This window comes from Arachis stenosperma, chromosome 1 (genome assembly GCF_014773155.1).
Source record: "Arachis stenosperma cultivar V10309 chromosome 1, arast.V10309.gnm1.PFL2, whole genome shotgun sequence".
Taxonomy (NCBI): domain Eukaryota; kingdom Viridiplantae; phylum Streptophyta; class Magnoliopsida; order Fabales; family Fabaceae; genus Arachis; species Arachis stenosperma.
Genome location: NC_080377.1, coordinates 63,641,229 through 63,666,404, shown reverse-complemented (window position 1 = coordinate 63,666,404; position 25,176 = coordinate 63,641,229). Strand labels below are relative to the sequence as shown.

Here is a 25,176-nt window from a genome sequence, read left to right as displayed (position 1 = left end):
TCAATTGCAAATTTTAATTCAAACAATTATAATTTAGGTATTAATCTATTTTTTATTCTCTTCACGAATTTATATATTTTATTTTATTCTCAATTTAGTGATCCTTATTATTTATTTATTTATCTTTCGTTCTATTCTATTATATGTAATTTTGTTGCATATAAATTTTTAAAGTGAATTGATCAATTTACTAATTTAGAATATATATTTTTTATTTTTAGAAATAGTAATGGAAAAATATTTCAAAAGAAAGCTACCACTAGAATCTGAAGTCACTCCATTTGTCTCTTCTAATAAAAAGAAGTTCTTAGAATTCAATGTGGAAAGTCTGGTAGCTGATCCTGGACAACGACCTAAAATTTCAAATTATGATCCAAATGACAAGGATGAAGTTAAACGAGCTTATTTGCAAAAAGGTCCTTGTCAACCAAGAGAACATGATTTTCCACAAACATATTTTGGAACTTCTCTCCGTAGATTTAATGCTGATTGGTATAATGAAATTGGCAATTGGTTGGAATATAGTATTTCAAAAGATGTTGTCTTTTGTCTCTATTGCTATCTTATGAAACCTGATGGTGCGAGTGGTGATGCTTTTGTAAAAGAGGAATTTTCAAATTGGAAAAAGAAGGAGCGGTTACAAACACATGTTGAAAATTATGATAGTGCTCATAATCAAGCTCGAAGAAAATGCAAAGCACTCATGAAGCAAAAGCAACGTATTGAAGTTGTTTTTCAAAAGCATTCAGACCAAGCTAAAAAAGATTACCGAACTCACTTAACAGCAACAATTGAGTGCATTAGGTTCTTATTGCGACAAGGATTGGCTTTTCGTGGTGATGATGAATTGCACAATTCAAACAATCAAGGTAATTTTTTGGAGCTTCTTGACTTTCTTGCTCAACATAATACAGAGATTGATCGTGTTTTCAAAAATGCTCGTGAAAATCTTAAACTAGTAGCACCTAAAATTCAAAAAGATATTGTTAGAGCTGCTGCAAATGAAACTACTAAAGTTATTATTGATGATCTTGGAGATGATTTATTTGTTGTTTTAGTTGATGAAGCTCGAGACATTTCTGTTAAATAGCAAATGGCTGTTTGTTTGCGGTATTTGAATAAAGAAGGGATTGTAATGGAGCGATTTCTTGGCCTTGTCCATGTTTCTAGCACAAATGCGTTGTCGTTAAAAGTAGCTTTGGAATCTTTATTAGCAAAGCATAGTTTAAGCTTAGCAAGAATACGTGGACAAGGTTACGATGGAGCTAGTAATATGCAGGAGAATTCAATGGCTTAAAAAGTTTGATATTGAAAGAAAATGCTTGTGCTTTTTATGTTCATTATTTTGCTCACCAACTTCAATTAGCATTGTGGTTGTTGCAAAGAAACAGGTCAAAATTGCACTACTTTTTAATTTGCTTGCTAGTTTGTGCAATATTGTTGGAGCTTCTTGTAAATGTAAAGACATGCTTCGTGAAAGTCAAATGCAAAAGACAATTGTTGTATTACAAAACGGAGATGTTTCTAGTGGGCGTGGCTTAAATGAAGAAACAACATTGTAAAAGGCAGGTGATACTCGATGGGGCTCACATTATAGTACAATACTTAGCTCAATTTTTTTTTCTTCCGTGGTAGAACTTCTTGAAGTGATTGAGAAAGATGGAAATAATCCTGAACAAAGAGCTGAAGTATGTCAATTATTGAATCATATTCAATCTTCTGAATTTGTATTCAATTTACATTTGATGAAAAGTATATTAGGAGTTACTAATGAGTTGTCTCAAACTCTACAAAGAAGTGATCAAGACATTATAAATGCTACGACATTGGCTAAAGTGTCCAAGCAACGACTGTAAAGTATAAGAGACGATGGTTAGTCCTCTTTGCTCAATAAAGTTTCACTATTTTGTGATAGTCACAATATTCTTGTTCCAAATATGAATTACATATTTGTAACACAAGGAAGATCATGACACAAAATCCAAAAGGTCTCAAATTTACATGCTTTTCAAGTTGAATTATTTTATCAAGTGGTTGATAGACAACTTTAAGAGCTCAACAATCATTTTACATAGGTAAATACCGAGCTACTTCTTTGTATAGTTTGTTTGATTTCAGGTGACTTATTTTTTGCATTTGATAAGGAGAAGTTTCTTTGTTTAGCTTAATTTTATCCATATGAATTCTCTTCTACTCAACTTTTGACACTTGATGTAAACCCCGCTAAAATTAGAAAATAATTAGTAAATAAATTAAAAATGTAAAACTAATATCAAAATAGGATAGAGCTTATCAAAACGAGAATTTTGATACCAATTTTGAAAATTTTGGCCCAAAGTTGGACCGGATGGACCGAACCGGTTGAATCGGGGCCCAAACTGGGCCCATGGGTCCAACCGGACCCATAATTTAAAAGAAACACCAGCTTCTTCTTCCTCATTTCATACACCACGATGCCAATAGATTTGGGGAGGAAGAACTCCCAAACCCTCATCAACCCTTGATCCACCATAACTTCCTCGTTTGAGCACCATTCGCGGCCACGCGTTCAACGCGTTGAACTCTACATTTTTGTCAGATCAATTTTACCGTTAAGCTCCATTTTTATTTCAAAATCTATATTCCCCTTTCTTATGGTGAAATTGAACCCTTGTGATATAATCTTACCCAATTTGGTGTTTTAGGTTCGATTTAGCTTCCAGAGCATATTGGGCTTGAGTCACTATGTGTGTGGGTACGGTAAGAGTAACCTAAATCCTAATCAATTTTGATTTTAGTATGAAGAAGCTGAATTTGGAGTATATATGTGATTAGGTGTGAATTGAGTTCATATATATGCATTGGGATTGAAAAGTGAGTATTTGGAGGCTTATTGATGATTAAAGCTCAGTTTGTGGCTGGTTTCTTTGAGATTGGAGGGATGTGTTCTAGCTTGTGAGGCTGCCTTGGATTGAATAAAGTGATTGGCCAAGGTATGGTTTAGGTTTCGCGTGTTTAACATTTAAGGTGTTGTGAAAACTTAAGCTAGAGAACCATATGTTAAGTTGAAGTGGTTAAATGCATTAAATGATTAGTTTAGTGAAGATGTTGAATAGATTTATGGTTGAACTTGTATTGGAAATTATGAGTATAAGTTGTTGGTGTTGAATAAGTGTTCTTGTAATTATTAATGAAGGATTGATATATGTGTTGAAGAATTATATATGTTGAAGAATTGTTATATGTGATACATGTTGAGATATTGGGATCATTGTGTGGATTTTATCGAATGGTATGGACATTGGTGTGCTAGTGGTTGGTGATGATGGAATAAGACTTGTTGTATTGTATATCTACAAGTTTTGTGGGTAGAGAATGAGAAATTGGTGAAAAATGGGGTTTGAGGTATTTTTGGTAAAATGTAAATTTTGACGAACTTCCGCAGTGCATATCTTGCTCCAAAAATTTTGAATAAAGATGAAATTTGCTTTGAATTAAAGAGGGTTTAACAAGCTTGAGATCGATATAAAGTTTGTAGAAAACCAAATTTTGTAGAGGAAGTTATAGATGCCAAAAAATTGGTGCGAAAAACTGAATTTTTGTAAGTTGCAGCAGAAAGGGTTTAACAAAGCCGTGCGCATGCCCCCAATAGAAGTGAAAATCTACCTGTGCATACGCACGCCTCTGTGCGCATGCACACCTGGTATTTTCTATAAAGTGTGCGTACGCACGCCCCTGTGCGCATGCACACGCCAAGATGGGCCTTCTATTGGTGGCGCTAGCACAGGCAAGGTGCTGGCACACCAAGTGATGTGTGCGCACATAGGCACTCGTGCGCACGCACACGTGCTGCTTTCTTGTTGAGCTGTGTGCACGCATAGGTGTGTGCGTACGCACACGCCCTGTTTTCCAGCACCTTTATTTTTTCTATTCTAAACATGATTTTAAACACTAAACCCACTATTTTTGCCCTGTTGATCCTAGATCCTACTAGTAAGTTTAGTAAATAGCAGAAGATAGGAGTTTGAGGTAACTTAGGAGTGAAGAAAGAGGTAAATATGATGAGAAATGTGAAAGGGGAGTAGTTAATGAAAGGAGTTAATATGCCATGGCTTTGATGAATGATTAAATAATTATTATGATTATGAAATGGCTTATGAATGATGAAATCTGAGATACTAGTTTCCCTAGGTAAGAACCGTGGCTTGCCACCACGTGTTCCAGGTTGAATCTCGATACTCTGTTTACCCTACATCATAAAAGTAACTGGGTACGTATAAATTTCCGGGTATGGATAGCCCTCAGTGAGTGATTTCAATGATATATGAATGTGAAATCTATGCATAGACTCATGGGGATGTGCGACGTAGGACAGTCTAAGGTTTTCGGACTTGTCGGGTTGGCTGGATAACTGATAGATGAGCCTCATCAGCCATAGGACAGGCATGCATCATGTGCATTTGTTTGTTTTGATTGCTATGCATTTCCTAGGTTTTCTTAGTTGAATGTATACCTCCTACTACTTATTATACTTGCTACTTGCCCTATCTGCTTATTACTTGTGCGTGAATTTGTTTGGTTGCTTGTCTTTGCTGAATTATGGATGACGGAGGGATGGAGGGATGGTGAATTTGTTGAATTATTCCCAGGACCATATTTATTATACGCGTGTCACCTTTACCATGCTGAGAACCTCCGGTTCTCACCCCATACTGTGTTGTTATTTTTCAGATGCAGGTCGAGAGACTCTTCGCTAGGCGTCTGAATCCTTGAAGCGAAGTAGTTCCTGGGTGTATTTTGGGTTTCTGCTTGTATATATGTATATGTGTATTTAGTTTGCTCTCCAAGAAACTTGTTTATTTTGCTCCTCTTAGAGGCTACAGGAGAGTTAGGGGCTTGATTCTGTATCTTGAGTATTTTGGGATACCTGCCTATGTATATGTATATTCTCCGGCCAGCCTTGGCTTCGCGGGCTGAGTTAGGAGCTAGTTATAATGTATTCTTGGCTCTCTTTACTCTCTCGCTTATTCTTATCCTTATCTACTAGGTTTCTTAGCACGCAAGTAATCTTATTCCTCGAGCGTTGCGATTTTTGTTTACCCGTTTTCAAGGCTCCTCATATATTATCTCTTTTCACTATTATATGTACCTATTTATTTGATTAGAGGTTTGTAACACCACACTACCTCTGTTCTATGACTTAAGTGTTAAACTCTGTGTAGTAGGGTGTTACATTATGGTATCAGAGCAGTTCATTCCTGTAGAGCCTGAGGACAGACTGACTATGCTTCTGTGCATTCTCTGTGTATGTGTCTATGTGCTAGTAGGATATCTAACTGATATATGTGGCATAAATGTTCGTGAGCATGCATTTGGGACTTAAAGCACTAGACTTGCGATATTGAGACTGATCAACTTGATATCACTTGTTTGGTGTGTATAGAGACCAGATGTCGACTCGCGGACGCGGACGTGGGCGAGGTAGAGGCAGAATAGGCAATGCTATGCCTGAAGTGTCAGGGAATACTCCTAACCCTGTAGACTTCATGGCTGCTTTAGGCAATATGGCAGCAGCAATGCAAGCGACAGCTGAAGCCCTAGGAAATCAAATTAATAATGGAAATAATGGCAATAATAGTCCTATGTCACTTTCTTCTTTCTTGAAGGTTCACCCTCCGACCCTCAGAGGGACCTTGAATCCTATTGATGCTGATAAATGGATACAGGCTATTGAGCGAGCGTTACAGGCTCAGCAGGTTCCTGATGAACAGTGGTGGCAGGGCATAAGGCGTATTTTGCAGTCTGATGGAGTTGTGATTTTGTGGGAGTTGATCCGAGAAGAATTTTATAAGAAATACTTTCCCAACTCAGTTAGAAATGCCAAGGAACTCAAACTGCTTCAACTGAAACAAGGCCAGATGACCATTACTAAGTACACAAGCAAGTTTGAGGAATTGTGTCGCTTTTCACGCATCTGTCAGGGAGCTCCTGAGGACTTTGCTGAGTGGAAGTGTATCAAGTTTTAGGGAGGTCTCCGAAGCGATATTCAGAGCTTTGTAGCACCTATGGAGATTCGAGTGTTCTCTGAGCTTGTGAATAAGAGCAGAGTAGCTGAGGAGTATACAAGGAAGGCTGCAACAAAAAAGGGAAGCATGAGGATGCCATTTCAGAGGACTACGGGGAGGAATTTTGCACCTAGAGTCAGACAATTCAAACATGGAGGCTTTGCCCCTCAGAATAATCAGGGACAGGGCAACCTTAGAAGGCCAAATGCCATTTCCAATCAGGGAAGAAAACAGGGAAAGCAGCCACAGCAAGACTTGAGTTGCCACAGATGCGAAAAGTACCATTCAGAGCCATGTAGGTTTGGGACTGGAGTCTGTTATTCCTATGGGCAGCCTGGACAGTTGGCTAATAGCTACCCAAAGAAGAAGAGATGTGAGACAGGCAGAATGCAGCAACCAGGGAGAGTATATACTACTTCTTTGGTAGGCGCTGAGGGGTTAGAGACATTGATCATAGGTAATTGTGAGATGGCTGGTAAAACTTTGAATGCCTTGTTTCATTCTGGAGCTACACATTCTTTTATTGCGTTTGAGAAGGCTGATGAGTTAAGATTGAAAATAGTAGTCCTGGGATATGATTTAAAGGTGTATAATGCCACCCACGAGGCTTTGGTGACTAGGTTAGGGTGCCCCAATTTCCATTTCGGATACAACAGCGTGACTTCGTGCATAACTTAATTTGTCTGGCAATGAATGGTCTTGATCTCATTTTGGGGTTGGACTGGTTATCCAAGAACCATGTCCTACTTGATTGTTCCACGAAAACAGTGTGTTTTATGCCGGAAGATACAGAAGGACCGGTTGTGGCGAATAGCTATTATTTGAATTCCATGACAGTAAATTGTTTTGGGGCCGAATGCCAGGGAATATTGTTGTTAACTGTGGGTGTTTTGGGTGATGATCAAAGCTTGGAGCAAATTCTGATAGTGTGTGAGTTTTCGGAGGTGTTTCCTGACGATATTGATGAATTTCTGCCTAAGCGATAGGTGGAGTTCGCTATTGAATTAGTGCCTGGGGTTGGACTGATCTCGAGTGCTCCTTATAGGATGTCACCTCTAGAAATGGCCGAACTGAAGTCTCAACTGGAGGATCTGTTGGGAAAGAACTTTATCCGATCGAGTGTTTTTTCATGGGGCGCACCAGTGCTACTGGTGAAGAAGAAAGATGGGAGTATGCGCTTATGTGTTGACTATAGGCAGCTGAATAAGATTACAGTGAAGAATAAATACCCGTTGCCAAGGATTGATGACCTGATGGACCAGTTACAAGGAGCCGATGTGTTCTCTAAGATTGATTTACGATCCGGATACCATCAGATAAGGGTCAGAGATGAGGATATTCCTAAAACTGCCTTCAGAACGTGGTATGGTCATTATGAATACACAGTGATGTCCTTCGGGTTGACTAATGCTCCGACGATATTCATGGATTACATGAACATGATTTTCCACCCATATCTAGATAAGTTTGTTGTTGTGTTTATCGACGACATTCTTATCTACTCTAAGACAGAGGATGAGCATGCGGAGCACTTGCGAACACTGCTGCAAATCATAAAGGATAGGAAATTGTATGCCAAGCTATCCAAGTGCGAGCACTGGAAGTCTGAAGTGAAATTTCTTGGTCATTTGGTGAGTAAGCAAGGCATAGCAGTGGATCCTGCTAAGATTGAGGCGGTGATGAATTGGGGATGACCAACTTCAATAACAGAGATCAAAAGTTTCTCAGGCTTGGCGGGTTATTATCAGAGGTTCATTAGAGGGTTTTCACAGCTTGCTTTGCCTTTAACCAAGCTGACCAGGAAGGATGTTCCTTTTGAATGGACTCCTGAGTGCGAGGAGAGCTTCCTTGCGTTGAAGCAGAGATTGACTACTGCACCCATATTGGTGTTGCCTGAACCGAGAATACCATTTGAGGTATACTATGATGCATCCTTGAGGGGTTTAGGATGCGTGTTGATGCAGCATCATAAAGTTGTAGCTTATGCCTCGCGCCAATTAAGGCCGCATGAAAGAAAGTACCCAACTCATGATTTGGAGCTTGCTGCTGTGGTTTTTGCTTTGAAGATTTGAAGACATTACCTCTATGGTGTGAAGTTTCAAGTTTTCTCGGACCATAAAAGCCTGAAGTATCTATTTGAACAAAAAGAGTTGAATATGCATAAGAGGAGGTGGATGGAACTCCTAAAGGATTATGACTTCGAGCTGAACTACCATCTGGGAAAAGCGAATGTGGTGGCGGATGCCTTGAGTAGGAAATCCCTATGTGCTGCTTGGATGATGCTAAGAGAGGAAGAGTTGCTAAAAGCCTTCCAAGGATTGAAACTGGGAATCAGAAAAGAGTTTGGGACTTTATGCCTAAGTTAGTTACAGATTTCAAGTGACTTCAAGGCTGAACAAATAAAGGCTCATCAGAATGACCAAGAATTGTATAAGATTCTGCTGGCGATTGAGAAAGGCAAGCAATGGAGAGTGTCAGATGATAAAGATGGGTTGTGGAGGTTCAAGGATCGAATAATTGTGCCAGATGTCGGGGATTTGTGACAGAGCATATTAGAGGAAGCTCATAAGAGCGGGTTCTCCATTCATCCTGGAAGCACCAAAATGTACCAAGACCTAAAGACGATGTTCAGGTGGCCAGGAATGAAAAATGATGTGGCATTGCATGTTTCCAAATGCATAACTTGTCCAAAAGTCCAAATTAAACACCAAAGACCAGCAGGGACCCTTAAACCTTTGAAGATTCCACAATGAAAATGGGAGAGCATTGCTATGGATTTTGTGTTCAGTTTACCAAGAACTCGGACAGGTTGTGATGCCATTTGGGTGGTTGTAGATCGGCTGACCAAGTTTGTCCATTTCCTGCTTATTCGGATAAGTTGCACTTTGGAAGAGTTGGCACGGTTATATATAAAAGAGATTGTGAGGTTACATGGCATTGATGAACGAATTCCTCGCGTGGTCTAGAATTCACAAATAAGTTCTCGTTGAAAGTATAGCTTCTAGACCGACGAGGAATCCTTTCATATAAAAAAATTGTTTATCACAAGTAACAAACCCAATAAAAATAAACCGAAGTATTTAAACCTCAGATCATCTCTCACCGAATTGCAGGGAGGTGTTCTTGTTATTGGTTATGAGTTTTCTGAGAAATTTGGAGTTTGGGCAATGGGCACATAAATGATTATAAATTAAAGCAATGAAATTTAAGAAGAGGTTTTATGTAATTAAAATAAAAAGCCTTGACTAGGAGAAGATTAATCGGAAGTTCTATCCTTGTTGGATTTCCCAAGATTAGTAGTAATAGGTTGTTGTTTCTACTTAGTTAACCCTCAACGAATAAAGGAAAGTCAAGTAGTGAGACAACTTCTATTCACAAGTCCTATCCTCTCCCTTGGGAAGGATTAGCGTTAGTGACTAGAGAGCCAGCCAACAGTAAACCTAATTACAATTTAACTCTTGAGTCTCCCAACTCAAGGGTCTCCGAATATTAATCAACTCCAAAGTCAAGTTGGAAACCTACTCCATTGACATGGATGCCATGCTCGCATACATGTAAAGGGAGTAGAAAGTAGACATGATAATTTTGGAAGAAATTAAATATAACAATACTATAATATTAATAAATTTCAAGATTAAAGATATCCAATTGTAACTCTGAACAGGGTAAATAGGAAATAAAAGAGTATAGGAATATAAAACAAACTAGAATGATAAAAACTTCAACGGAGGTAGTAACTCTTTCAATATCCAACTCAAAAGCATAAAACTAGGAATCCTAAAACCTAGAGAGAGGAGCCTCTCTCTCTAGAAGCTACATCTAAAACCTAAAATTATGTGAATGAGAAGTTCTCTCTGATTTCTTCACTCTGCAGCCTCTAATCTGTGTTTTCTGGGCCGAAAACTGGGTCAAAAATAGCCCAGAAATTGCTGGGGGCGAATTCTGATACGCTGAATTTTCACAGATGTGACGCGTGCGTGTCACTTATCTGTAGAGCAACTATGGCAAATTATATATCATTTCAAAGGCCTGGATGTTAGCTTTCCAACGCAACTGGAACCGTCTCATTTAGACCTCTGTAGCTCAAGTTATGATCGATTAAATGCAAAGAGGTAAGGGCTGACAACTTTACAGTTCCTTCAGCTTCTTGTATTCCTTCCACTTTTGCATGCTTCTTTTCCATCCTCTAAGCCATTCCTGCCCTGTAATCTCTGAAAACACTTAACACACATATCAAGTTATCGAATGGTAATAAGAGAGGATTAAAATTAGCTAAATTAAGACCAAAGAGACATGTTTTCAATCATAGCACAAAATCAGGAAGGAAAATATAAAACATGCAATTTACATGAATAACTGTGAGAATAGTGGATAAAATCCACTCAATTAAGCACAAGATGTACCACGAAGGCGTACCTTCCACTATTGTATCTGATAGAGATCCTCGCTTTACATCACGGTTCTGGGGAGCTTTTCAGCGAGCTTTTGGCACTCAATTGAGCCTAAGCACTGCCTACCATCCTCAGACGGTTGGCCAATCAGAAAGGACAATCTAGACTTTGGAAGATATACTAAGAGCTTGTGTTGTGGACCAGCCAGCGAGTTGGGATCGATATATGCCTTTGGTAGAGTTTACTTACAACAACAGTTATCATGCGAGCATTGGAATGGCTCCGTATGAAGCTTTATACGGAACAAAATGTTAATCTCCATTATGTTGGTATGAAGCAGGAGAAAAGAGTTTGATAGGGCCTGAAATGATAAGTGAAACCACTGAGCAAATAAAGAAAATCCGTAGTCTAATGCTTGTGGCTTGGTCGGCGAAATTGTGAACTATACTTTTTCACAACTCTCATAATCCCTGGTAATGGCTCCAAAAACTTGGTGCGCTCAATACCATGGCATTACACAACTTCGCACAACTAACCAGCAAGTGCACTGGGTCGTCCAAGTAATAAACCTTACGTGAGTAAGGGTCGATCCCACGGAGATTGTTAGTATTGAAGCAAGCTATGGTCATCTTGTAAATCTTAGTCAGGCAAACTCAAATGTATATGATGATGATGAACGAAAATAACATAAAAGATAAAGATAGTGATACTTATGTATATCATTGGTGTAAGAGCTTCAGACAAGTGTATGAAGATGCCTTCCCTTCCGTCTCTCTGCTTTCCTACAGCCTTCATCCAATCCTTTCTTACTCCTTTCCATGGCAAGCTCGTATAGGGTCTCACTGTTGTCAGCAGCTACCTCCCATCCTCTCAGTGAAAGCGATTGCATATGCCCCTGTCACGGTCATAGCGGAATTCATCTGTCGGTTCTCAATCAGGCCGGAATAGAATCCAGTGATTCTTTTGCGTCTGTCACTAACGCCCCGCCCTCAGGGTTTGAAGCACGTCACAGTCATTCAATCATTGAATCCTACTCAGAATACCACAGACAAGGTTTAGACCTTCCGGATTCTCTTGAATGCCGCCATCAGGTCCTGCCTATACCACGAAGATTCTGATCTCACGGAATGGCTGGCTCGTTTGTCAGGCGAGCACTCGGTTGTCAGGCGATCAACCATGCATCGTGCAATCAGGAATCCAAGAGATATTCACTAAAGCCTCGAATGCTTGTAGAACAAGAATGGTTGTCAGTCACCTTGTTCATAGGTTGAAGAACGAGTGATATCTTAGATAAAGAACAAGCGGAGTTGAATAGAAGAACAATAGTAATTGCATTAATACTCGAGGTACAGCAGAGCTTCACACCCTTAATCTATGGTGTGTAGAAACTCCACCGTTGAAAATACATAAGCATAAGGTCCAGGCATGGCCGAATGGCCAGCCTCCCAAAGATCTAAGATAGCATAAAAGTGAAGATAGCTACCAAAGTCTACTAATACAATAGTAAAAGGTCCTATTAATAGTAAACTAGTAACCTAAGGTGTACAGAAATGAGTAAATGACATAAAAATCCACTTCCGGGCCCACTTGGTGTGTGCTTGGGCTGAGCAATCAAGGAAATTCGTGTAGAGACCTTTTCTGGAGTTAAACGCCAGCTCCCATGCCAGTTTGGGCGTTTAACTCCAACTTTTATTCCTGTTCCGGCGTTTAACGCTGGAATTCCTGAGGCCGGATTGCTTCGCGGGTTTGGGCCATCAAATCTTGGACAAAGTATGGACTATTATATATTGCTGGAAAGCCCTGGATGTCTACTTTCCAACGCCGTTGAGAGCGCGCCAATTGGGCTTCTGTAGCTCCAGAAAATCCACTTCGAGTGTAGGGAGGTCAGAATCCAACAGCATCTGCAGTCCTTTTTGGTCTCTGAATCAGATTTTTGCTCAGGTCCCTCAATTTCAGCCAGAAAATACCTGAAATCACAGAAAAACACACAAACTCATAGTAAAGTCCAGAAAAGTGAATTTTAAATAAAAACTAATAAAAATGTACTAAAATCTAACTAAAAGATATCAAAAACATACTAAAAACAATGCCAAAAAGTATACAAATTATCCGCTCATCACAACACCAAACTTAAATTGTTGCTTGTCCTCAAGCAACTGAAAATCAAATAAGATCAAAAGAAGAGAATATGCAATGAATTCCAAAAACATCTGTGAAGATCAGTATTAATTAGATGAGCGGGGCTTTTAACCTTCTGTCTCTGAACAGTTTTGGCATCTCAATCTATCCCTTGAAATTCAGAATGGTTGGCTTCTTTAGGAACTCAGAGTCCAGATAGTGTTAATGATTCTCCTAGTAAAGTATGATGATTCTTGAACATAGCTATTTATTGAGTCTTGGCTGTGGCCCAAAGCACTCTGTCTTCCAGTATTACCACCGGATACATACATGCCACAGACACATAATTGGGTGAACCTTTTCAGATTGTGACTCAGCTTTGCTAAAGTCCCCAATTAGAGGTGTCCAGGGTTCTTAAGCACACTCTTATTTGCCTTGGATCACAACTTTATTTTTTTCTTTTTCTTTCTTTTCTTTCTTTTTTTTTTCGATTTTTTTTTTTTTTTTCGGTTTTTTTCTCTCTTTTTTTTTTTTTTTTTTTTTTTGAATAGCTTTTTCTTGCTTCAAGAATCATTTTATTGATTTTTCAGATCCTCAGTAACATGTCTCCTTTTTCATCATTCTTTCAAGAGCCAACATTCATGAACCACAAATTCAAGATACATATGCACTGTTTACACATACATTCAGAGAACAAAAATATTGCCACCACATCAAAATAATTAAACTATTATAAAATTCAAAATTCATGCAATTCTTCCTTTTTCAATTAAGCACATTTTTATTCAAGAAAGGTGATGGATTCATAGGACATTCATAACTTTAAGGCATAGACACTAAGACACTAATGATCATAAGACACAAACATGGATAACATAAAGCATAAAATTCGAAAAACAGAAGAATAAATAACAAGGAAATCAAGGAATGGGTCCACCTCAGTGATGGCGGCTCTTCCTTGCTTTTGAAGGTCCTATGGAGTGCTTGAGCTCCTCAATGTCTCTTCCTTGCCTTTGTTGCTCCTCCCTCATGATTCTTTGATCTTCTCTAATTTCATGGAGGAGAATGGAGTGTTCTTGATGCTCCACCCTTAGTTGTCCCATGTTGGAACTTAATTCTCCTAGGGAGGTGTTTAGTTGCTCCCAATAGTTTTGTGGAGGAAAGTTCATCCCTTGAGGAATCTCAGGGATTTCTTGATGAGAGGGGTCTCTTGTGTATTCCATCCTTTTCTTGGTGATGGGCTTGTCCTCATCAATGGGGATATCTCCTTCTATGTCAACTCCAACTGAATAACAGAGGTGACAAATGAGGTGAGGAAAGGCTAATCTTGCCACAGTGGAGGTCTTGTCTGCCACTTTATAGAGTTCTTGAGCTATAACCTCATGAACCTCTATTTCCTCTCCAATCATGATACTATGGATCATGATGGCCCGGTCTATGGTAACTTCGGACCGGTTGCTAGTGGGAATGATTGAGCGTTGTATGAACTCTAACCATCCTCTAGCCACGGGCTTGAGGTCATGCCTTCTCAATTGGACCGGCTTTCCTCTTGAATCTTGCTTCCATTGTGCGCCCTCTTCATATGACTGTGAGGACTTGGTCCAACCTTTGATCAAAGTTGACCCTTCTAGTGAAAGGATGCTCATCTCCTTGCATCATAGGCAAGTTGAACGCCACCCTCACACTCTCCGGACTAAAATCCAAGTATTTCCCCCGAACCATAGTAAGATAATTCTTTGGATTCGGGTTCACACTTTGGTCATGGTTCTTTGTGATCCATGCATTGGCATAGAACTCTTGAACCATCAAGATTCCAACTTGTTGAATGGGGTTGGTGAGAACTTCCCAACCTCTTCTTTGGATCTCATGGCGGATCTCCGGATATTCACCCTTTTTGAGTAAAAAGGGGACTTCGGGGATCACCTTCTTCAAGGCCACAACTTCATAGAAGTGGTCTTGATGCACCTTTGAGAGGAATCTATCCATCTCCCATGACTCGGAGGTGGAAGCTTTTGCTTTCCCTTTCCTCTTTTTAGAGGTTTCTCCGGCCTTTGGTGCCATAATGGTTATGGAAAAACGAAAAAGCAACGCTTTTACCACACCAAACTTAAAATGTTTGCTCGTCCTCGAGCAAAAGAAGAAAGAAAGGAGTAGAAGAAGAAGAAATGAGGAAGAGGGGGAGGGTAGTGTGTTCGGCCAAAGGGGGAAGAAGTGGTCTTTAGGTTGTATGAAAATGAAGGGGTTGAAGAAGGGTATTTATAGGAGAGAGGGGGGTAAAGGTTCGGCCATTTGAGGGTGGGTTTGGGAGGGAAAGTGGTTTGAATTTGAAGGGTGAGGTTGGTGGGGTTTTATGAAGGATGGATGTGAGTGGTGAAGAGAAAGATGGGATTTGATAGGTGAGGGGTTTTTGGGGAAGAGGTGTTGAGGTGATTGGTGAATGGGGGAAGAAGAGAGAGAGTGATGGTAGGGTCCTGTGGGGTCCACAGATCCTGTAGTGTCAAGGAAAAGTCATCCTTGCACCAAATGGCATCAAAATCCACGTTTTGACCCATTTCTGGCGTTAAACGCCGGGCTGGTGCCCATTCCTGGCGTTTAACGCCAGGTTGTTGCCCTTTACTGGCGTTTAACGCCAGTCTGGTGCCCTTTTCTGGCGTTAAACGCCCAGAAAGGTGCCAGACTGGGCGTTAAACGCCCAACTGCTAGGCTGACTGGCGTTTGAACGCCAGCAGCATCTTCCTCCAGGGTGTGCTGTTTTTCTTCCTGTTTTTCATTTTGTTTTTGCTTTTTTCATTGTTTTTGTGACTTCTTATGATCATCAACCTACAAAAAAGATAAAATAACAAAAGAAAATAATTAATTATAAAACATTGGGTTGCCTCCCAACAAGCGCTTCTTTAGTGTCATTAGCTTGACAGAGGACTCCCATGGAGCCTCAGAAACACTCAGAACCGTGTTGAAACCTCCCAACACCAAACTTAGAGTTTGAATGTGGGGTTTCAACACCAAACTTAGAGTTTGGTTGTGGCCTCCCAACACCAAACTTAGAGTTGGACTGTGGGGGCTCTGCTTGGCTCTGTTTTGAGAGAAGCTCTTCATGCTTCCTCTCCATGATGACAGAGGGATATCCTTGAGCCTTAAATACCAAGGATCCTTCATTCACTTGAATGATCAACTCTCCTCTATCAACATCAATTACAGCCTTTGCTGTGGCTAGGAAGGGTCTGCCAAGGATGATGGATTCATCCATGCACTTCCCAGTCTCTAGGACTATGAAATCAGTAGGAATGTAATGGTCTTCAACTTTAACCAGAACATCCTCTACAAGTCCATGGGCTTGTTTTCTTGAGTTGTCTGCCATTTCTAGTGAGATTTTTGCAGCTTGCACCTCAAAGATCCCTAATTTCTCCATTACAGAGAGGGGCATGAGGTTTACACTTGACCCTAAGTCACACAAGGCCTTCTTGAAGGTCATGGTGCCTATGGTACAAGGTATAGAAAACTTCCCAGGATCCTGCCTCTTTTGAGGTAGTTTCTACCTAGACAGGTCATCCAGTTCTTTGGTGAGCAAGGGAGGTTCATCTTCCCAAGTCTCATTTCCAAATAACTTGTCATTTAGCTTCATGATTGCTCCAAGGTATTTAGCAACTTGCTCTTCAGTGACATACTCATCCTCTTCAGAGGAAGAATACTCATCAGAGCTCATGAAAGGCAGTAGCAAGTCCAAGGGAATCTCTATGGTCTCAGTTTGAGCCTCAGATTCCCAAGGTTCCTCATTGGGGAACTCATTAGAGGCCAGTGGACGTCCAGTGAGGCCTTCTTCAGTGGCGTTCACTGCCTCTTCTTCCTCCCAGAATTCGGCCATGTTTATGGCTTTGCACTCTCCTTTTGGATTTTCTTCAGTGTTACTTGGGAGAGTGCTTGGGGGAAGTTCAGTAATTTTCTTGCTCAGCTGACCCACTTGTCCTTCCAAATTCCTAATGGAGGATCTAGTTTCAGTCATGAAACTTTGAGTGGTTTTGATTAGATCAGAGACCATGGTTGCTAAGTCAGAGGTATTCTGCTTAGAGCTCTCTGTCTGTTGCTGAGAAGATGATGGAAAAGGTTTACCATTGTTAAACCTGTTTCTTCCACCATTATTATTGAAACCTTGTTGAGGTCTCTCTTGATTCTTCCATGAGAGATTTGGGTGATTTCTCCATGAGGAATTATAGGTGTTACCATAGGGTTCTCCCAGGTAATTCACCTCTTCCATGGAAGGGTTCTCAGGATCATAAGCTTCTTCCTCAGATGAAGCTTCCTTAGTACTGCTTGGTGCATTTTGCATTCCAGACAGACTTTGAGAAATCAAATTGACTTGTTGAGTCAATATTTTATTCTGGGCCAAAATGGCATTCAGAGTGTCAATATCAAGAACTCCTTTCTTCTGACTAGTCCCATTGTTCACAGGATTTCTTTCAGAAGTGTACATGAATTGGTTATTTGCAACCATTTCAATCAGTTCTTGAGCTTCAGTAGGCGTCTTCTTCAGATGAAGAGATCCTCCTGCAGAGCTATCCAAGGACATCTTAGATAGTTCAGAGAGACCATCATAGAAAATACCTATGATGCTCCATTCAGAAAGCATGTCAGAAGGACATTTTCTGATTAATTGTTTGTATCTTTCCCAAGCTTCATAGAGGGATTCTCCATCCTTTTGTCTAAAGGTTTGGACTTCCACTCTAAGCTTACTCCATCTTTGTGGTGGAAAGAATTTTGCCAAGAAGGCATTGACTAGCTTTTCCCATGAGTCCAGGCTTTCTTTAGGTTGAGAGTCCAACCATATTCTAGCTCTGTCTCTTACAGCAAAAGGGAATAGCATCAGTCTATAGACTTCAGGGTCAACCCCATTAGTCTTGACTGTGTCACAGATTTGCAAGAATTCAGCTAAAAACTGATGAGGATCTTCCATTGGAAGTCCATGGAACTTGCAATTCTGTTGCATTAGAGAAACTAATTGAGGCTTAAGCTCAAAGTTGTTTGCTCCAATGGCAGGGATAGAGATGCTTCTCCCATAAAAATCAGGAGTAGGTGCAGTAAAGTCACCCAGCACCTTCCTTGCATTGTTTGCATTGTTGTTGTTTTCTGCTGCCATGTTTTCTTCCTTGAAGAATTCGGTCAGGTCCTCTAAAGAGAGTTGTGCTTTGGCTTCTCTTAGCTTTCTCTTCAAAGTCCTTTCAGGTTCAGGATCAGCTTCAACAAGAATGCCTTTGTCCTTGCTCCTGCTCATATGAAAGAGAAGGGAACAAGAAAATGTGGAATCCTCTATGTCACAGTATAGAGATTCCTTTAAGTGTCAGAGGAAAAGAGAAATAGAAAGAAGAAGGAGAAGGAGAATTCGAATTTTAATTGATAAAATTCGAATTGTGCATTTAGAAGGAGTAGTACTCCATAAATAGAAGGATGTGGGAAGGAGGGAAGTTTATTTTCGAAAATCAAGTAAAAAATTTTGAAATTATTTTGAAAAACATTAATTAATTTTCGAAAATAAAAGTGGAAAAGAAATTAAGTGATTTTTGAAAAAGAATTTGAAATTAGAAATTAAGAAGATTTGATTGAAAGTTATTTTGAAAAAGATGTGGTTAAGAAGATATGAAAAAAAATGTGATTGAGAAGATATGATTTGAAAACTATTTGAAAAGATATGATTTTAAAAACAATTTGAAAAGATATGATTTTAAAAATTGATGACTTGCCTAACAAGAAAAGATATGATTCAAACATTAAAAACCTTTCTCAACAGAAAAGGTAACAAATTTGAGATGTTCAATCAAATCATTAATTGTTAGTAAGTATCTTTTAAAAAGGAAAGAAATTGATTTTGAAAACATTTGATTGAAAAGATTTGATTTGAAAAAGATTTGATTTTGAAAAATTTGAAAAAAATTGATTTGAAAACAAAATCTTCTCCCTAGCACCATCCTGGCGTTAAACGCCCAGAATGGTATACATTCTGGCGTTTAACGCCCAAAATGCTACCTCTTTGGGCGTTAAACGCCCAACCAGGTACCCTGGCTGGCGTTTAAACGCCAGTCTGCCTTCTTCACTGGGCATTTTTGAATGCTCAGCTTTTTCTGTATAATTCCTCTGCAGTATGTTCTAAATCTTCAATTCTTTGTATCATTGACTTGAAAAGACACAAATTAAAAATATTTTTGGATTTTTAATAATCAAAATGCAACAAGAATCAAATAACAATGCATGCAAGACACCAAACTTAGCAGTTTGTGTACTACTGACACTAACAATATGAGAATGCATATGAGACACAAAAAAAATACTTCAAGTCAATAGAATTCAAAGATTAGAACACAAAATATATGCATGGATTCGAAAAATATAACAAAGACATGCATTTGACACCAAACTTAAGATGAGACTCTAGACTCAAACAAGAAATATTTTTGGATTTTTATGGTTTTGTAATTTTTTTTTGTGATTTTCGAAAATTTAAGTGAAAACATCAAAATTCTTAATGAGAATTCTAGGAATCAGTGCAATGCTAGTCTAAGACTCCGGTCCAGGAATTAGACATGGCTTCACAGCCAGCCAAGCTTTCAAAGAAAGCTTCGGTCCAAAACACTAGACATGACCAAGGTCAGCCAAGCCTTAGCAAATCACTGCTCCAACAGCAAGATTGATACGAAATCAACAAGCTCTTGTGGTGATAAGTTGAAACCTCGGTCCAATCAGATTAGACATGGCTTCTCAGCCAGCCAGATTTCAACAAATCATCATGAAACTCTAGAATTCACCTTCAAGAATTTCGAAAAAAAAATACCTAATCTAAGCAACAAGATGAACCGTCAGTTGTCCAGCCTAAACAATCCCGGGCAATAACACCAAAAATTTGATGTTGTTGCCGGATCTTGGCTCTGATGTTACCAAAAGCTTGCTCAAAACATGAACAATCCCCGGCAACGGCGCCAAAAACTTGGTCGGCGAAATTGTGAACTATACTTTTTCACAACTCTCATAATCCCTGGTAATGGCTCCAAAAACTTGGTGCGCTCAATACCATGGCATTACACAACTTCGCACAACTAACCAGCAAGTGCACTGGGTCGTCCAAGTAATAAACCTTACGTGAGTAAGGGTCGATCCCACGGAGATTGTTAGTATTGAAGCAAGCTATGGTCATCTTGTAAATCTTAGTCAGGCAAACTCAAATGTATATGATGATGATGAACGAAAATAACATAAAAGATAAAGATAGTGATACTTATGTATATCATTGGTGTAAGAGCTTCAGACAAGTGTATGAAGATGCCTTCCCTTCCGTCTCTCTGCTTTCCTACAGCCTTCATCCAATCCTTTCTTACTCCTTTCCATGGCAAGCTCGTATAGGGTCTCACTGTTGTCAGCAGCTACCTCCCATCCTCTCAGTGAAAGCGATTGCATATGCCCCTGTCACGGTCATAGCGGAATTCATCTGTCGGTTCTCAATCAGGCCGGAATAGAATCCAGTGATTCTTTTGCGTCTGTCACTAACGCCCCGCCCTCAGGGTTTGAAGCACGTCACAGTCATTCAATCATTGAATCCTACTCAGAATACCACAGACAAGGTTTAGACCTTCCGGATTCTCTTGAATGCCGCCATCAGGTCCTGCCTATACCACGAAGATTCTGATCTCACGGAATGGCTGGCTCGTTTGTCAGGCGAGCACTCGGTTGTCAGGCGATCAACCATGCATCGTGCAATCAGGAATCCAAGAGATATTCACTAAAGCCTCGAATGCTTGTAGAACAAGAATGGTTGTCAGTCACCTTGTTCATAGGTTGAAGAACGAGTGATATCTTAGATAAAGAACAAGCGGAGTTGAATAGAAGAACAATAGTAATTCCATTAATACTCGAGGTACAGCAGAGCTTCACACCCTTAATCTATGGTGTGTAGAAACTCCACCGTTGAAAATACATAAGCATAAGGTCCAGGCATGGCCGAATGGCCAGCCTCCCAAAGATCTAAGATAGCATAAAAGTGAAGATAGCTACCAAAGTCTACTAATACAATAGTAAAAGGTCCTATTAATAGTAAACTAGTAACCTAAGGTGTACAGAAATGAGTAAATGACATAAAAATCCACTTCCGGGCCCACTTGGTGTGTGCTTGGGCTGAGCAATCAAGGAAATTCGTGTAGAGACCTTTTCTGGAGTTAAACGCCAGCTCCCATGCCAGTTTGGGCGTTTAACTCCAACTTTTATTCCTGTTCCGGCGTTTAACGCTGGAATTCCTGAGGCCGGATTGCTTCGCGGGTTTGGGCCATCAAATCTTGGACAAAGTATGGACTATTATATATTGCTGGAAAGCCCTGGATGTCTACTTTCCAACGCCGTTGAGAGCGCGCCAATTGGGCTTCTGTAGCTCCAGAAAATCCACTTCGAGTGCAGGGAGGTCAGAATCCAACAGCATCTGCAGTCCTTTTTGGTCTCTGAATCAGATTTTTGCTCAGGTCCCTCAATTTCAGCCAGAAAATACCTGAAATCACAGAAAAACACACAAACTCATAGTAAAGTCCAGAAAAGTGAATTTTAAATAAAAACTAATAAAAATGTACTAAAATCTAACTAAAAGATATCAAAAACATACTAAAAACAATGCCAAAAAGTATACAAATTATCCGCTCATCATGGCTCAAAGCCACCAGAAAAGCTATGATGATCAAAGGCGGAAGCCTTTAGAGTTTGAGGAAGGAGAACACGTCTTCCTGAAGGTTACTCCAACCACGGGTATAGGGAGATCCATCAAAACTAAGAAGCTAAATCCCCGTTACATTGGGCCGTTTGAAATCCTAAAGAGAATTGGACCAGTGGCGTACAGGATCGCCTTACCACCACATCTTTCAAACTTGCATGACGTGTTTCACGTATCGCAGCTTCGTAAATACACTTTTGATCCTAATCATGTCTTAGAGCCGGAATCAGTTCAAGTGAGATAGGATCTGACGCTTCCAGTAACTCCGGTTAAGATTGATGACACCAGCATCAAACGTTTATGCGGGAAAAAGGTTCCTTTGGTGAAAGTAGCTTGGAGTCAAGCTGGTATTGAAGAGCATACCTGGGAACTTGATTCAAAGATGCGGAAGGACTACCCACACCTCTTTTCAGGTAACTCACTCTAAATTTTGAGGACAAAATTCCTAATTAGGTGGGTAGGATGTAAACCCCGCTAAAATCGGTAAATAATTAGTTAATAAATTGAATTTTAATTAGAAAAATTAAAAATGAAAAACTAATATCAAAATAGGATAGAGCTCATCAAAATGAGAATTTTGATACCAATTTCGAAAACTTTGGCCCAAAGTTGGACCGGATGGGCTGAACCGGTTGAACTGGGGCCCAAATTGGGCCCTGTGGGTCCAACCGGACCCATAATTTAAAAGAAGCACCAGTTTCTTCTTCCTCATTTCATACACCACAAAGCCAACAGATTTGGGGAGGAAGAAGAACTCCCAAACCCTCATCAGCCCTTGATCCACCATAACTTCCTCGTTTGAGCTCCGATCGCTGCACCGTTCACAGCCACGCGTTCAGCACGTCGAGCTTTACATTTTTGTCGGATCAATTTCATCAGTAAGCTCCATTTTCATTTCAGAATCTCTATTCCCCTTTCTTATGGTGAAATTGAACCCTTGTGATATAATCTTGCCTAATTTGGTGTTTTAGGTTCGATTTAGCTTCCGGAGCATATTGGGCTTGAGTCACTATGCGTGTGGGTATAGTAATAATAACCTAAACCCTAATCAATTTTGATTTTAGTATGAAAAAGCTGAATTTGGAGTATATATGTGAATTAGGTGTGAATTGAGTTCATATATATGCATTGGGATTGAAAAGTGAGTATTTGGAGGCTTATTGGTGATTAAAGCTCGGTTTGTGGTTGGTTTCTTTGAGATTGGAGGGCTGTGTTCTAGCTTGTGAGGCTGTCTTGGATTGAATAAAGTGATCGGCCAAGGTATGATTTAGGTTTCGCGCGTTTAACATATAAGGTGTTGTGAAGACTTAGGCTTGAGAACCATATATTAAGTTGAAGTGGTTAAAAGCATTAAATAATTAGTTTAGTGAAGATGTTGAATAGATTTATGGTTGAACTTGTATTAAAAATTATGAGTATGAGTTGTTGGTGTTGAATAAATGTTCTTGTAATTATTAATGAAGGATTGATATATGTGTTGAAGGATTATATATGTTGAAGAATTATTATATGTGATACATGTTGATATATTGAGATCATTGTGTGGATTTTATGGAATGGCATGGACATTGATGTGCTAGTGGTTGGTGATGATGGAATAAGACTTGTTGTGTTGTATATCTGCAGGTTTTGTGGGTAGAGAATGAAAAATTGGTGAAAAATAGGGTTTGGGGTATTTTTGGTAAAATGTGAATTTTAACAAACTTTGGCAGCCCATATCTTGCTCTACAAATTTTGAATAAAGATGAGGTTTGTTTTAAATGAAAGAGGGTTTAACAAGCTTGATATTGATATAAAGTTTGCAGAAAATCAAATTTTGTAGAGGAAATTATGGACGCCGGAAAATTGGTGCAAAAAATTTAATTTTTGTAAGTTGCAGCAGAACCAGGTTTTCTGATGTGTGCCCACGCACAAAGCCGTGCGCACGCACCTAATAGAAGTGAAAATCTACCTGTGTGTATGCATGCCTCTGTGTGCACGCACACCTGGTATTTTCTATAAAGTGTGCGTACGCACGCCCTTGTGCGCACGCACACTGATGATTGGATTTTTGACGGTTAAGAATTTCACCAATGAAGCCTCGTTGTAAAGTATAGTCTCTAAACCAACAATAATCCTTTCATACAAAAATTTGTTTGTCACAAGTACAAACTTCTAAAATCTATAAACTAAAGTATTTAAACCTCGGGTCGTCTCTCAAAGGACTCGCAGGGTAGTGTTCTTATTATTGGTTACGGACTTGTTTATTTTGGGGTTTTAGATGAGAAACATGAATAGTAAATGGTAATAAAATTCTAATAGAAAAATGGTCTTGGCAAGGTTTGGTGGTCAAAGATCTCTATCATTATTACTAGCCACAATTATGATAGTTGCAAGGATCAATCCCACTAAGTCATCCTCCAACAAGTAGCAAAGAAAAGTCAAGTGAGTTATATCAATCCAAATCCATAAGTCCTAGCTTCCCACTAATTGAATTAATGAAGGCTAGAGTCAATGGCTATCAACTATCAATCACTTGGATATTAGTAACTCCAAAGTTCCTAAGTTACCTTCCCTAAGTCAAGAACATAAAATTCTACTCTAACATCCTTCCAAGCATTTCATCAAACACTTGGAAGGTACAAAAGAAAAGTATAGTAAATCACAACAAGAATGAATTCTAACAACAATTGAATACAAAGAATTAACAACAACAATCAAGGAAATCACAATTATCATGAATTACCTCAAATTGCATTATTAAAAGAAAACAAAAGAACAAAAATAGATCCACAACAAAGTGAAGAATTACAAGGATTAAAGTACAAAACTAGAGAGAGGGAGAGTAGAGGAGTAAGAATTGATAAAGGAATAGTAAATCAAATCATTAATTAAACCTAGATCTAAGAGGAGAGATTAACCTAAACCTAATCCTAATTCTAGAGAGAAGTGAGAGCTTCTCTCTCCAGAAAACTACCTCTAAACTAATTCTAATGTGAATGAGTGAAAGTGAGTGAATGATTGATGCCTTCCCCTTAAATCCTTGGTCCTTTAAAGCACTTTGGCGCCAAAATTGGTTGTAACTGGGCCCCACAGCTTCCCAGAAATCGCTGGGTACGTTTTCTGTTTAAAAATCACGTGTGGCCTTCGGCGCGGACGCGCACGATACGTGTATGCGTCCCTGGCTGATTTCGCAATGTGTGCGCGAGCGCCTTATGCGCGTGTGCGTCCTTGGCCAAGATCAATTCTTTGGCTTTTTGTTCTTCTCTCCACTTGCATGCTTCCTTCCTTGCTCCTTTGATCCATACCTAGCCTATTTTAACCTGAGATTACTAGCAAGCACATTAAGGCATCTTATGGAATCAAGGATGAATTAAAATTACCAAACTAAAGGCTTAAAAAGTATGTTTTTACATTCAAGCACAAATACGGGAGAGATCACGAAATCATGCTAATTCATTGGCTAAATGTGAGAAAAGGTTAGCAAAATACTCTAAATTCAACATAAGATAAACCCTAAAAACGGGGTTTATCAACCTCCCCACACTTAAACCTTAGCATGTCCTCATGCTAAATTAAGAATGAACTAAGGGGTATGACATTTATTAAATGCAACTAAGCTACATGCAATCTATCTAAATGCAACTACCTATAATGAATGCACTTGCTTGGTCAAACAAATCAATTTCCAAGATATCATATACAAGCACAAGGGCTTAGAGCAATAGGAACCAAGTCCAAACCACAATTGCATTGGATTATCAAAAGAATCATAACGTGCATGAATATAGAGCTATGGAACCCTTACCGGATGTGTATCCGCTCTTTTCACTCAAGTGTTTAACGGTTAATTCACTCAATTCTCTCTTAATCATGTTTTTCCAAGATTTGATCTTCTTCTAACAATCAACAC

At 39.4% G+C, this 25,176-nt stretch overlaps 1 protein-coding gene, 1 non-coding gene and 1 pseudogene across 2 annotated transcripts; all 3 read left to right on the top strand.

Annotated features, from left to right (window-relative positions):
- The first annotated feature begins 229 nt into the window (after window positions 1-229).
- Window positions 230-6,005, top strand: LOC130980428 (uncharacterized; annotated as a pseudogene).
- Window positions 6,006-6,044: 39 nt separating this feature from the next.
- Window positions 6,045-6,722, top strand: LOC130980420 (uncharacterized). The gene has a single exon (XM_057904107.1). It carries the CDS (start codon window positions 6,045-6,047, stop codon window positions 6,720-6,722), a length of 678 nt encoding a protein of 225 aa, XP_057760090.1.
- A 10,449-nt stretch (window positions 6,723-17,171) lies between these two features.
- Window positions 17,172-17,279, top strand: LOC130955417 (small nucleolar RNA R71). The gene has a single exon (XR_009076745.1). It is a non-coding gene; the product is annotated as a small nucleolar RNA R71 (small nucleolar RNA).
- Window positions 17,280-25,176: the final 7,897 nt, after the last annotated feature.

Coding starts and splice junctions, on each gene's coding strand:
- LOC130980420 (XM_057904107.1), top strand. CDS start 6,045: ATGGAGATTCGAGTGTTCTCTGAGCTTGTGAATAAGAGCAGAGTAGCT.